General features: G+C 37.5%; 1 protein-coding gene across 1 annotated transcript in view; it reads right to left on the bottom strand.

The window, feature by feature from the left end:
- LRPPRC (leucine rich pentatricopeptide repeat containing) overlaps nt 1-13,923 on the bottom strand; it is a 109,306-nt gene that overhangs the window by 53,530 nt on the left and 41,853 nt on the right. Inside the window, exons 15-20 of the mRNA XM_003822643.6 lie at nt 3,812-3,839; nt 2,840-2,897; nt 1,650-1,756; nt 1,360-1,437; nt 968-1,012; nt 493-606 (exon numbers count right to left, since the gene is read on the bottom strand). Coding sequence (XP_003822691.4) covers nt 493-606; nt 968-1,012; nt 1,360-1,437; nt 1,650-1,756; nt 2,840-2,897; nt 3,812-3,839 — 430 coding nt within the window. The remainder of the gene's footprint in view (nt 1-492; nt 607-967; nt 1,013-1,359; nt 1,438-1,649; nt 1,757-2,839; nt 2,898-3,811; nt 3,840-13,923) is intronic.

The raw sequence follows: 13,923 nt of genomic DNA, 5'->3' as shown, positions 1-13,923 counted from the left end.
GTGATATCCCACAAATTGCAGACATACACTAAAATGAACACAAAGTACAGCTGGATGCCCGCTGAAAAAAGGCAAGGGACCCTTTATCTCAGAAAGAGCTTTTTTCCAGCAGGAAAATGGAATTTCAATCCCTGCATTAACAACCTAGTAATATTTGACTTGCAAATGACTACTGCGTGTATCAGTTGCTTGACAATCTAGATATAAGAGACCGGAGCCATGGCTTGAAAGGACATTTGGCATGTATGATAAACCTATCACAGCTGTTACTATCATTCACTTTGCAGATTATCGTAAACAAACTACAGCAACCAGAAAACATGCCATTCAAGGTGTAGCTGAAATTAGTTAACCTTTCATTTAATTGCATTCTTTACAAGCCTGACATATAATGATCAATTGTAAAAATCATAAATATTATATTTGGTTTTTCTTATTGTTACCAAGAATTTTTTGCCTTTAATAATATTTAAATATTAAAACAAATGTTACCTCTTCTGAACAAAGCACTAATATAAGTTGCTTTAGGACATCTCTTATAGGTTGATTTTCAGCTTTTAGTGTTTCAAGTGTGGACTCCAATTCAGATGACGTAAGTTGCACAGTCTACAGAAAAGAAAAAAGAAAAGAAAAATTTCCTGAAAAAGGAAATATAGTATGCCTTTTGTCACTCTTCCCTTTAAACTGACTTTCCTTTCTACCTTCCTAAATGTCATAAATGCTATCAGGGATATTAATTGGGGAATCCATGGATGGACTCCAGGGATTTACAAACCTTCTGAGATTATATGCAAATTTCTTAGATATGTTGATTTTTCTGAGGTGGGGAACAGGTTTTACCAACTTCTTAAGAGGTATACAAGATGATAAAAATGTGAGGAATCACTGGTTTTATAAGTACACAATCCAGAATACTCATTAAATATGGGTATTATAGCATGTAGAATATAGTCAAAATCCTACTTACTTTTTGAAAGTCTAAATTCTTACTCTCAACCAACAAGTGAGCATCCTAAAATTGAAATTTAAATTAGCCCAGAATTAGAGAACACACGTAAAAATACATCAACAAACATCAAAAGCAAATTTTGTAAGTCTCACCTCATATTACTACTTTTCATCTTTCCAAAATTTTAGACATTCTCTTCATACTTTATTAATCAATGTAATTAACGTTATAAATATATTTATGAATATATAAATAGTATTTATGAACAATCAATGAAAAGCTTCGTTTTAATGGCTGTCATTGAAACAAATTTTTTTTCTGACCAAAAGCATCATATTTAAATAAAATTTTAACATGCTGTTACATGTAAGTTAAGCATTTTATCCAGTTGATTGCTATTTCACACACACCTTAATCAATTCAGGAACATGGTAGCTTTCCAGGAGATTACGAATGCCTCTGTAGATATTTTCAGGAATTTTTACATTCTGTGAGAAGGGAAGGGAGGGGGGAAAAAACCTGAGTTTTAGACAACCGAACTGAAATTTGTCTAACAGAAATTATCTCAGACATAATTTAAGTCTCCAACTCTTGCATGTCATTGAGAAGTGGTCTGGTTGTACTTAAAAGCAGCAATTTCAAATCTAATAGATACATGTCAGGCAGGACAGGCATTATATAGCAAAAAACGAAATGGTACCATCTTCTCCAGCTGATGGAAGTATTGTCTCAAATGCTCCTCCTTGGCCTGTACCTCTGAGTCACTCATGCTGTCAATCAAGTTATAAAGAAAATAGCCAACAGCTTCTGTGGAAAAAAACAAGAGAAAGCATTCCACTAAAATTACCGAGACTGTCATGTTATCAAGATTAATTTATAAGAAATCATTTTGGTGTGAGATGTCACCCTGATGAGAGGCTCTGAAATGGCAACAATGATCACTGAGGCATAGAGATTATGCGGTTTGGGAGCACATATCTAACTGGTGAGTGAAAGGAATATTAATTATTTTCAGCCCGAGTGACAGCTTTTCAGTACTGAATCTTACTTCAATCTATTTTTTTTCCACCACTCTGTGACAGAAGTGGTCCTGCCCAAGGCCTTACCCCTTTCCTGTCCAAATCACACGTAATAAGAATAAATAAATGTCTTGTACACATTTCTATACTATTTTTTTTTTGTGGACAATATTTAGGGAAGCACATAAAATTAGAAAGGATTGTTAAATGTTGAGTAAAGAAAGTTAAACAATTTTAATAAGCAGATACAGTAATCCTGTGGAGAGCTGCCTATTAGCCAATGAAAAACCAAGATTAACAAAGATGTTTTGTAACAACAGTAATTTTCCTTTGCATTCAAGCATAAAATGTATAGGGCCATGTTACAATAATACCTAGGATAGAAATGTAAACTTTCAAGAGGGGTACCATCTTACAGAAAACTATATAGTCTAGCTTCATTACATGAAAAATGAAAATCATTAAATGTCAAAACAATGTATTTGGGGCAATAAATTACATTTAAGCGGAAATCCACAAGAACCTTCGCTACATTTTATGTTTAAAATTAACTACACCTGCAAAACATTAAAAGCACATAAATACTAAGAATCACTGATTTTTAAGCCTATTTCCATAGGTGTTAGAAGAAACATTTCCCCAATATCTGAAAAGAAAAAGCCTCCCAACCCCGTCTTTAGAAAAAATAATTATAACAAAATCAAACACTTTAGATCTCAAAATGTTGTAATCAATATAAAGATTTATAACCAAATGTTTTCAAATTCCACTTTAAAAAATAAAGTATTTACTACTGTAATCCTCCTAACCCATCATTACACAGAAAAATGGATTTGTGGATAAGTTACAATCATCGAAATTGAAACGCTACCCGTTGGTCCTCGAGGCTCCTGGCAATAACGTCCATCCTTGTACAACAATTCTGTTATCTGGTAAGACAGAAAATTCGTGCATTGCAGCAAGAGAAGCAAACAAGAACAAATACAATCTGAAACTGAATTCTTGAAATAATAAAACCTCTCCCCAGTAAGGTATTATTCTATATCACAGTAATTCAAAACCACCCCAACCCGCCAAGGAGATTGTTTTGTTTTTAAATAATAGGTTTGTCTTTTAAAAACAAAAACAAATCCATGTTGAAGGAAAACTGCAATGTTTTGTGAAATGTCACACAGAAAGACTCTAAACTGATTTATAAATTGATATATAAACATCACTCTGAATGAATTGTTATAAATAGAAAAGAGCTTATAGGAATTATTGACCAATATTATTCCTCATTATATTGTTTTTGGTCCTGTTGACAATGCACTGGTTTCCTCATTTTATATTAAGTTTTACTGAAATATAAAGTAAAATATACTGAACTGCTAAATAACTTACATTTTTTAGATATTTAATAACAATTTCCATTCATCTTAATGAGACTAAAACAAAAGGGGTCTAAAGATTAAAGTGTCTATTCTCATGGATTCTTTTTTTTTTTAATTTCCAACTTTTATTTTAAGTTCAGGGGTACATGTGCAGGATGTGCAGGTTTGTTACATCGGTAAACGTGTGCCATGGTGGTCGGCTGCACAGATCATCCCATCACCCAGGTATTAAGCCCAGCATCCATTAGTTATTCTTCCTGATCCTCTCCCTCCTCCCATTGGATTCTTATCAATTGGATTCACAAACACTAAAAGACACACATAACTATTATTTTTCAACATTAACTCTGCCAGCAAAATTTTAGTAGAAAACCAAATATAGGTTTCATGATAAAAATTATTACATAACCTATGGTATTGGCTTGTAACGTTAAAAGCACCTTATGATTTGCAATATTAGAGGGACTTACCTCGCTCCAAAGATTTATATTCATAGACCTGCAGAGGGCAGCAAAGGATCGAAAATAAACCCAGGTTTATTTTCAAGTATATGCATACTTGTAATATGTACAGATCAAAGTATTAAAATTAATAAGTAAATAAATGTTTGCTGTATCAGGATGAATTTTCAGGACAAAGGTAATTTAGAAAGGCTGACACTCACCCATCTCAAATATTCAAAAAAGGCCAGGCCTGGTGGCTCACACCTGCAATCCCAGCACTTTGGGAGGCCAAGGCAGGTGGATCATCTGAGGTCAGGAGTTTGAGACCAGCCTGGCCAACATGGTGAAACCCCGTCTCCACTAGAAGTAGAAAAATTAGCCGGGAGTGTTGGTGGATGCCTGTAATCCAGGCTACTCGGGAGGCTGAGGCAGGAGAATTGCCTGAACCCGGGAAGCGGAGGTTGCAGTGAGCCGAGATCGCGCCACTGCACTCCAGCCTGGGAGATACAGTGAGTCTCAAAGTGACTGCCCACAGATTGCTTGTTACTTGTAATGGGAAAAATAGTTACTACACAATGGAGAAATCCCAACACCTGGACCGGGTGATCAAAACTAATGTGCCTTTAAATATAATTCCCTGAGAAGACAGAGTATCACTCATGTGGTCTTCCAGCAGGGGATAACTTGAAGCTATAACAGTGAAGAATAAAATACAGTAAAATAAGATAAAAATTAGGTATCTTTTTTGGTTAGGCTACAAAGAGCTTTAATTCCAAGGAATCTTAACTTGCCAGTAGCCTACCACATTTGAAAAATAGGACAAGGAAAGTAGAGAAAAATCAGAGTTTGCAAGAAAGTGAGGGGCTAATGTGCCAAAGTGCATAATATTAAGTGGTAAAACTTGCCATGGTTCCTTTGCTGTATCCCGGACCCATCTGGGCATTTGATGAATTCTGATTATCAACTAGGATTAATTTTGTCAGGTATGATATTATGGTGGTTATGTTGTTTTATTTAAAGTAAGTTCTGAGATATATACTGAAGTATTTATGGGTAGATGACAAAGATCCATAGTTATTTTTAATAGTCCAGGAAAGAAAGAGAAGGGGAATGGTAAAACAGGACTGCCAAAATCTTGGCTGTTAAAGCTGGGGGATGGGTACATGGGAGCTCTACTTTCGTGAAGGTTTAAAAATTCCAAAATAAAAAAATAAACACATACCATGTCCAGTCTAAATTTTGTACTTCTATTTTAACTCTCAACATTAGTAAGCTGGGCTTCCTTTATTTATTTATTTTTAAAATTTACTTTAACCATATATTTTTATCAAAGTATCAACTTACTGTCAAATAAAAAATAGTTAAGGCTGGGTGTGGTGGCTCACACCTGTAATCACAGCGCTTTGGAAGGCTGAGGTGGGTAGATCATCTGAGGTCGGGAGTTCAAGACCAGCCTGACTAACATGGAGAAACCCCATCTCTACTAAAAATACAAAATTAGCCAGGCGTGGTGGCGCATGCCAGTAATCCCAGCTACTCGGGAGGCTGAGGCAGGAGAATCGCTTGAACCCGGGAGGCGGAGGTTGCGGTGAGCCAAGATCGCGACACTGCACTCCAGCCTGGGCAACAAGAGCGAAATTCTGTCTCAAAAGAAAAAAAAAAAAAACAACTGGATATTAAGCTGCCCTCAAACCTGGCATGAAGTACCTAAGGAAGGCATGGAGATAAACTTTCAAAATTTCACATATACCTAAAACAACTGAAAATGACTAAAAGCACTACTTTGAATATGAAGCTTCATGGTGAATGCCACAAGTTTGAAACCAAAACAAAAATATACAGTATCCTTCAAAACCAAGCTGTTGTAAGGAATAGTTACCAGTGCCCAAACCAGTGCAATCTGACTTCCGGCCCCAAACTCCACTGAAACTACTTATGCTAAAATTACCAGTGATTTTAAATTCAAAATTCAACTAACATTTTTTTGGTCCTCTTTCACTAAGTTTTGGAATTTCTGTTGTTGTTAGCCATTATCTGCTAGATGCTACTTAATCTCTTTCAGGAACTGTCCTTCCCTACATGCCCCTTAAAAGTGACCCAGACTTTGTACTAGGTTCTAAGTGCATTATATTTTTTATCTTAAAGACAATCCTGCATGTACGTATTTAAGTTCTTTGTTTCCCAGAAGAGGAAACAAATTTGGTAAGGCGATGTAAAATACCTTCAACTGGAAATTCCACAGTTCCATAAATTGTGAATGATCTCCTAATGTTTCCTGTCCCCCTATCTGCCTTTACCTGTACTCTCCCCTTTGAATATCTGTCAATCTTAACTTCATCATGTAAACCTTTCAATGGCTCGAAGCCATGTGACTCAAGATCCAAATATCCTAATTTAGAATGAGACTACTCATAAAGACCCCTGGGCTACCATTTTGGCTTTATTTCTTGTAATTATTTCATAGTTTCTTAAGCTACTACCAATCTACTTACACTTCCCCAGAACCACTGTTCTCTCAGCCTCAAAGCCTCGGCCTGAAAAACCCTTCCCTTCCCCTCTACAAACTCAATATGCATCTCAGCAATTTCTCTGCAGATCCTGCCCTGATTCATCCCTTCCCCAACCTTGGCAGAAGACTGAGTACCTTCTATAAACATTCATAGTTACAAAGACTAGTTTACAGTTGCTTTCTTACTTTCGTATTGTGAACAACGCTGGGGTAGGAAGTTTCCTGTTCATATCTGAATGGTCCATTATGTAGCATTTGTAGCCCTTGGCACACACTAATAAGAACTAGTATTTTCTGAGCACTCACGAATGCATTAAGCAGTTTTCTAAGCACTTTAACTTATTTAACGGTCATAAAATCTTCACTTTAAGCACAACTATCAGAGCCATTATAAAGATAAAGAAACTGAGGAGCAAAGTAGTTTTAAAACTTATGCAGGCATTTTCTGAGTTAGCTGTGGGCGCGAGACTAACAATTTGCATCTAAATTTGCTCCTTTCCAATACCCCACTGCAATAAAAAGATTTTTTCAATGACACATAAAATAACTGGGAAGTACAGGTAACTAGAAATAAATATTACAGGTTAAAAGCAGACAGAGCAGTGGTTAACCAATTTAGTAGTAAAGAGAATGTCAAATCTCAAGACATCAGCGAAGAAATCTGGAAGCAAACTTATATAATAAAATCTCCATTACCAAGGTAGAAGAAAGGAGACTACACTGAGAAGGTCCCTTAGATCCTCTCCCTCAGCTCCACAGCTGGGAGGCTACACCCCTCTCTCCAACAGCAGCAGCAGACATCTGGAGGATTCTTCTCTGGAGGGTAAAACAGTCAATCCCTGGAGAACTGAGAATTAAGTAACTATACACCCTACACGATAAACACAGGAGTCCCTAGTACTCTCCCTCATGCAGTGTCCTGAAGACTTTTCATTGGGGAATGCCCCAGCCTATGAAGAAAGACACAAAGATACAATGACAATCTCAACAGCCACTTAGCTATCCCTAGAACAAGGCATCAAGTCAACACACCCCACTAACAAACTCAGAGCTTCGGATGGCTTTTTACATTTCCTACTTTTAAGGATTCCCAGACATTTAGGGGGGAAAAAGGGAAAACAGTACACACTCACACAAACTTGGAGACAGCAGACAATAAGCATGAAGAAGGAAGAAAACTATTACTATATTTCCTATGAGAGGCCAGGTGCGGTGGCTCACGCCTGTAATCCGAGCACTTCGGAAGGCCGAGGCAGCCAGACAGCTTGAGCTCACAAGTTCAAGACCAGCCTGGGCAACATGGAGCAACTTCATCTCTACAAAAGATACAAAAATTAGCCAGGTGTGGTGGCACACACCTGTAGTCCCAGCTACTTGGGAGGCTGAGGCAGGAGAGTTGCTTGAACTTGGGAGGTTGAGGTTGCAGTGAGCCAAGATCACACCACTGCACTCCAGCCCGGGCAGTAGAGCCAGACCTTGCCTCAAATAAAAAAAAAAAGAAAAGAAAAAAATTCCTATGAGAGATAAAGACTTGATATCTATGAGACAGTAAGATGTTATTTTACAAAAGAAACACTTCGACAATGCAAAAGAGATGTTGGAAATAAAAAAGTGATAGCAGAAAGAAAAAATTCAACAGAAAAGGTAGAAGATAAGGTTGAAGAAATATCACAGAAAGTGGAAACTAAGAACCAAGAAAAGCGAAGGAGAAAAAAAGAAAGCACCAGTCTAAGAGTTTCAGAAAGAGAGAAAAAATTATTTCTAAAACTAAAATTTTCCAGGGCCAAGGGATATGAATGGCCAGATTAAGAGGAGCCACTGAGCATCCAGCACAATTGACAAAATACATTAAAAAAAAAAAAAACAAAAAAAACTCATACATAAGGTTGCTCTATAGTGAAAGGTCAGAACACTAGTGGTCAAGAGATTCTTCACAAGTTCCAGAAGATTCTAGAGACTTCCAAAAATCATTCTAGAAATTCCAGAATACTAATGATAAAATGAAGATACACAAATTTCCAGAGATAAGTAAGTTGCTTAATTGTCAAATGTCAAAACAATAGCGATAAAGGGAAGATTCTACAAACTTTCAGAGGACGTTCTATAAAAATAAGTCGGCAGGGCACAGTGGCTCACGCCTGTAATCCCAGCACTTTGGGAGGCGGGTGGATCACGAGGTTAACAGATCGAGACTATCCTGGCCAACATGGTGAAACCCCGTCTCTACTAAAAATACAAAAAATTAGCCGGGCGTGGTAGCGGGCGCCTGTAGTCCCAGCTACTCGGGAGGCTGAGGCAGGAGAATGGCGTGAACCCGGGAGGCAGAGCTTGCAGTGAGCTGAGATCCCGCCACTGCACTCCACCCTGGGCGACAGAGCGAGACTCCTTCTCAACAACAACAAAAAAAGTCACATATAAAGGGTCAGGAATCAGAATGGCTTAAATCTTTCAACAGTAACACTGTAAAGAAAACATGGAGCAATACCTTCAAAATTCTAAACACAAATTATTTCCAACTCAGAATTCTGTATGTAGGCAAACTATCAATCGTATCTGAGGCTAGAATACAGGTATTCAAGGTCTCAAAAAAATTTACCTTCCATATGCTTTTTCTTAAGAAGCTACTGAAGGTTGTCCTCTATAGAAAGACTAAACTAAGAAAAAGGAAAAGTATCAGATACAGAAAGCGAAAAGATTCAACTTGGAAGAAAAGAACAAAAGAGAATCTCCTGGATGAAAAGGTAGTGAGAACCCAGTGAAGGAAAGCAACTAACCAGTCCAGAGTGTGGGCCCTCACCACCAAGGTGTCTGTCACTATATCTCTTTTTTAACCTAAGGTAACAATGGATCTACATTATCTGTATTGTTTTGACCACGTAATGATACAATACTTCCTCTGCCTTTCATGCCCTGCTGCTTGGACAGACTGACAACATTCATTTCACCCACAGAAGTGTTCTACTCTGACATATTCCTGAAAGTTTGAGGAAATGAGTTTAGGTGCAGAACACATTTAAGTATCTGTAGATACTTCTGCTAGATGCCTAGTATTTAGCCACAGACTTCCCAAATATGGTAAATTCATCCTCTTTCTCAGGACTCACTCATGCATGACCTTCCCCACTGACTTCCCTAGAAGGGTCTTTTGCAAACTTTTAGCAAAACTGAAGCCAGACCCTAACCCAAGAGTATTCAGACTATATTTCCTGGCAGTGTTGCTTCTTCCTTATTGCCAGGTTTCTGTTTGTTAATCACTCTTTCCAAACTAAATTATATATTGCTTGGGGGTTAGATAAAAGTGGCCTAATTATTTAGGGAAGCAAGGGAATGATATACACAAGCCTCAAAAGCAGGCACCTCAACAGCAGGGGAAGGCATTATGGGATTGAGAAGGAGCACACAAGAGGCTTTTAGGATCCCACTGACATTCTATGTCCTGGTCTCAGAGGTGGGTACCACGTATTTGGTTTATCTTTTTTATGTGGTACATTTAAGTTTTAGTTATGCCTCTGAATGTATAACATAGTTCACAATAAAAAAGAAAAAATTAAATTTCCAGGTTCTCCAAAGGAATAAAATAGTGGAGTCATTTTGAACCCAGGCAGTTTGGCTATGAGCTTCGGCATTTGCTATTTAATAAACTAACTAATTTTAGGTAAAACTCATTTAAGTCAGGGTACTACATTTTATTGATGTTTTACATACCATGTGATCATGGCAAGTTAATGAACATTTCAATGTCTCCATTGTCTAATATGAACAATGGAAAGACAAATGCTTGTCTTCTCTTCTGCCCACAACCAAATGAAGTTTGTGAGCAAGCGGCATTTAAGAAAAGATACTGCTTTCTCTATACCTAATTCCATTTACACTTTTCTTCCTGTTTGAAGAAGAGGTTTGGAGAAAAGGTTAACCCCATATGTCTGTTGAGATCAATCTCAGCTTTTGATAAGGCGATGGTAGCCTTTGGTAAGGCGATGTAAGATACCTTCAACTGGAAATTCCATAGTCCCCTAAAAGGATCCCATAAATTGTGAATGATCTCCTGATGTTTCCTGTCCCATTTACCTTTACCTGTACTCTCCCCTTTGAATATCTGTCAATCTTAACTTCATCATGTAAACCTTTCAATGGCTCGAAGCCATGTGACTCAAGGTCCCAATATCCTAACTTAGAATGAGACTACTCATAAAGACCCCTGGGCTACCATTTTGGCTTTATTTCTTGTAATTATTTCATAGTTTCTTAAGCTACTACCAATCTACTTACACTTCCCCAGAACCACTGTTCTCTCAGCCTCAATGCCTCGGCCTGAAAAACCCTTCCCTTCCCCTCTACAAACTCAATATGCCTCTCAGCAATTTCTCTGCAGCTCCTGCCCTGATTCATCCCTTCCCCAACCTTGGCAGAAGACTGAGTACCTTCTATAAACATTCATAGTTACGAAGACTAGTTTTTGGAGTAGAAGAAAGAAATCACCTGTAGTCACACAAGTGCTCTGAATTAGGCACATATTCTTATGAAAAATGCCAAGTTACCACAACCTACGATTTTTCTTTATCTACAATAAGAAAAATTAACCAATGGTATACAGTTTTAGGACTTACATGTTGAAATATGTTCCTGGAAGGAATCCGCTTAAACTTATTTTTACTATGTCAAGAATAAAGACAGATTTGCAACTGTGCAAACACTGGAGGCTCCTGGGTAGTGTCCCCTTTGTTAAACATATTTAAACATTTTATCTAACTTTAAAGTGGAAAGTTAAAAAAATGACCAATCTGTGGCTAGTTTTAAACCCAGGAATCAATTAAAAATTTTAGATGCTAACAAACAGGGAAAGCACCAAAAAGGATTTAAGTCAGGGGAGACGCAAAGCACCTAGCTTGGTGTGGTTTAAAGATAAGCTAATCCATTTTCCAATATTTTTAATGTTATCTATTCAAATAAAAATATATATAATCTGAAAGCACACATAAATTCAGTTATAGTATACATAATCCAATCACTAAAAACAAAACAAAGACACCAAGATTCTCAGAGCTTCTAGCTGGGCTTCTTCCACTACAATAGTATCAAAACTCTTCTCTTAAAGATACTCAATAATGGCCAGGCCGGTGGTTCATGCCTGTAATCCCAGCACTTTGGGAGGCCAAGGCTGGGGGTTCACTTGAGCCCAGGAATTTAACACCACCCTGGGCAACACAGCGAGACCTCATCTCCATTTTGAAAAGAAAAAAACTCAGTAACTTTTCCAAATACCAAACTGAACACCCTCTTTTTATAGGGCTATCTCTCCTACATCTCTGTAACTTGCGACACTGACTACAAACTCCTTTGACTCCTTCCAGTAACTATCCAAGATCTTATCCTTACATTTCTCTCTCATCTCTGCAACAAGGTTTAAAAAAAAACATATTTCACATGTGATAGTGTATAGATAAATATCCCTCAAATGCAATACCTTACAAATTGACAAGAAAAATTGTATGACCTAGTAGAAAACTGGCAAAAAATTTAAATAGGTTATTTCATAGAAGAAATCCAAATGGCCAATAAGTATGCTCTAACCCTGCTTAATAGTTAGGAAGATGCAAATTGAAAATTATACATTAAGATGTCATTTGTCATCCATCAGCTTGGCCAAAATTAAAAAGCATTGTAATGTCTAATACTTGTAAGTTTACAGGAAGTGGGTACTCTCATACATTGCTGGTAGAAGTGTGAATTGCTAATCTAAGTATGGGCTAATACAACTTTCTCTGGAAAGTAGTATAGTAGTAGCTATTAAAGAATACATACACTGTTGAAAACAGACGTCTCTTTTTTACATTCTAGCCACTGAGGGGGGATAAACTAATGTATACATAATATATATGTACACACGTGCATGCATGTGCACAAACACACATATACATGGACATAATATTTAATGTACCACTTTGTTTTGGTAGTGGCAAAAATTAGAAGGAATCTGAGTCCATTAATAAAGGAGTGATTGAAAATTTATGGTATAGCCCTACCATGGAATCCCCTCCAGATATAAATGCTTAGATTTATATCAGTAGACTAAGAGATGTTCATGTAGTGTTGTTAAGTGAAAAATAAAGATGAGTAGTATGTAAAGTATGATATATTACTTTTGTTTAAACAAAACAAAGCAAAACTTCAAACACCTCTTACAGGTCTCTGCTTCTATACAGAGAAAAGCATGGAAGGATACACTCCAGGCTCTTAATTTTGGCTTCCACGATACGGGTTTTTATAGGGAGAGGGAAAGTACTTCATGAACTCCATTAAATTATAGTCATAATTTTATAATATGCATCTTTTGCAGGGAAAGATGAGCCATAGCTTCCAACAAATTCTCAAAGAGATCAATGAATCAAAAAAGGTTAGGGCGGCAGGTGCAGTGGCTCACACCTGCAATACCAGCACCTTGGGAGGCAGAGGTGGCAGGATCACCTGAGGCCAGGAGTTCAAGACCAGCCTGGGCAACACGGTGAGACTCCATCTCCACAAAAAAATTTTAAAATTAGCTGGGCGTGGTAGTGCACACCTGTAGTCTTGGCTAAATGGGAGCCTGAAGCAGGAGGATTACTTGAGCTCAGGATTTGGAGGCTGCAGTGAGCCATGTTCGTACCACTGTACTGCAGCCTGGGTGACAGAGCAAGACTCTGTCTCAAAAAAAAAAAAAAAGAAGAGAAAATTATGAATCACTGTGCTACACTGCTTCTCTCAACAGAATAACCTGGGCAACATAGTGAGATCCCGTCTCTACAAAAAAATTTTAAAAATCAGCCAGGCATGGTGGCATGCGCCCATAGTCCCAGCTGCTCGGGAGGCTAAGATGGGAGGATCGCTTGAGCCTGGGAGGTAAAGGCTGCAGTAGGCTGATTAACCCACTGCACTCTGGCCTTGGGGACAGAGCAAGACCCTATCTCAAAAAAAGAAACTCATTCTTGTGTTAACTACCAATAACTGATTCAACAAGGATTACCAATGGCTGCTAAAACCAAGGAGGGAAAAGTAATGGAAAAACAGGGTAGACACAGTCTCAAATTACCACCCCATAGTCTTCTTAGTAATTACAAAGTGGACAAGGGGCCTCTGCAAGAGAGATGTGTGAATCACCATCTTAACCAAGTGATCAAACTTTGGTGGTGGCATCATTATTGCACACCTGCCTTTATATCTGTTGATGTGATACATTGTAAGACGTGCCCATCACCCATGAAGTACTCTTGCTAAAAATGCTTAATCTGAGTCTCATCATGGGGAAAAAAAAAAACAAAACAGAAAAATACAAAATGTGGAAGAGACATTCCAGCCTGGGCTCTTAAAAAACAAAACAAAACAAAAACCAGTGATATTAAAAAACAAACAAAAAAGCTAAGGAAATTGTTCTGAATTAAGATAATAAAGAGATGTAGCAATCAAATCCAATGCATCAATTTAATTGACTCCTCAGTCAAAAAGTGAAACATCTATAAAGGAAACTTGTTAAAGTGGGAAAATCTGAACATGGACTACATATATCAGATGGTGGTACAGTATTGTTAATTTTTTAAGAGTGATACTGATGTTGTGATTTTAGAGATGATGACTTTATTCTTAAGAGAAATATGCT

The sequence above is a fragment of the Pan paniscus genome, chromosome 12 (assembly GCF_029289425.2).
Source record: "Pan paniscus chromosome 12, NHGRI_mPanPan1-v2.0_pri, whole genome shotgun sequence".
Classification (NCBI taxonomy): Eukaryota; Metazoa; Chordata; class Mammalia; order Primates; family Hominidae; genus Pan; species Pan paniscus.
The sequence above is the reverse complement of the archived record's forward strand: the minus strand, read 5'-3'. Positions and strand labels throughout refer to the sequence as shown.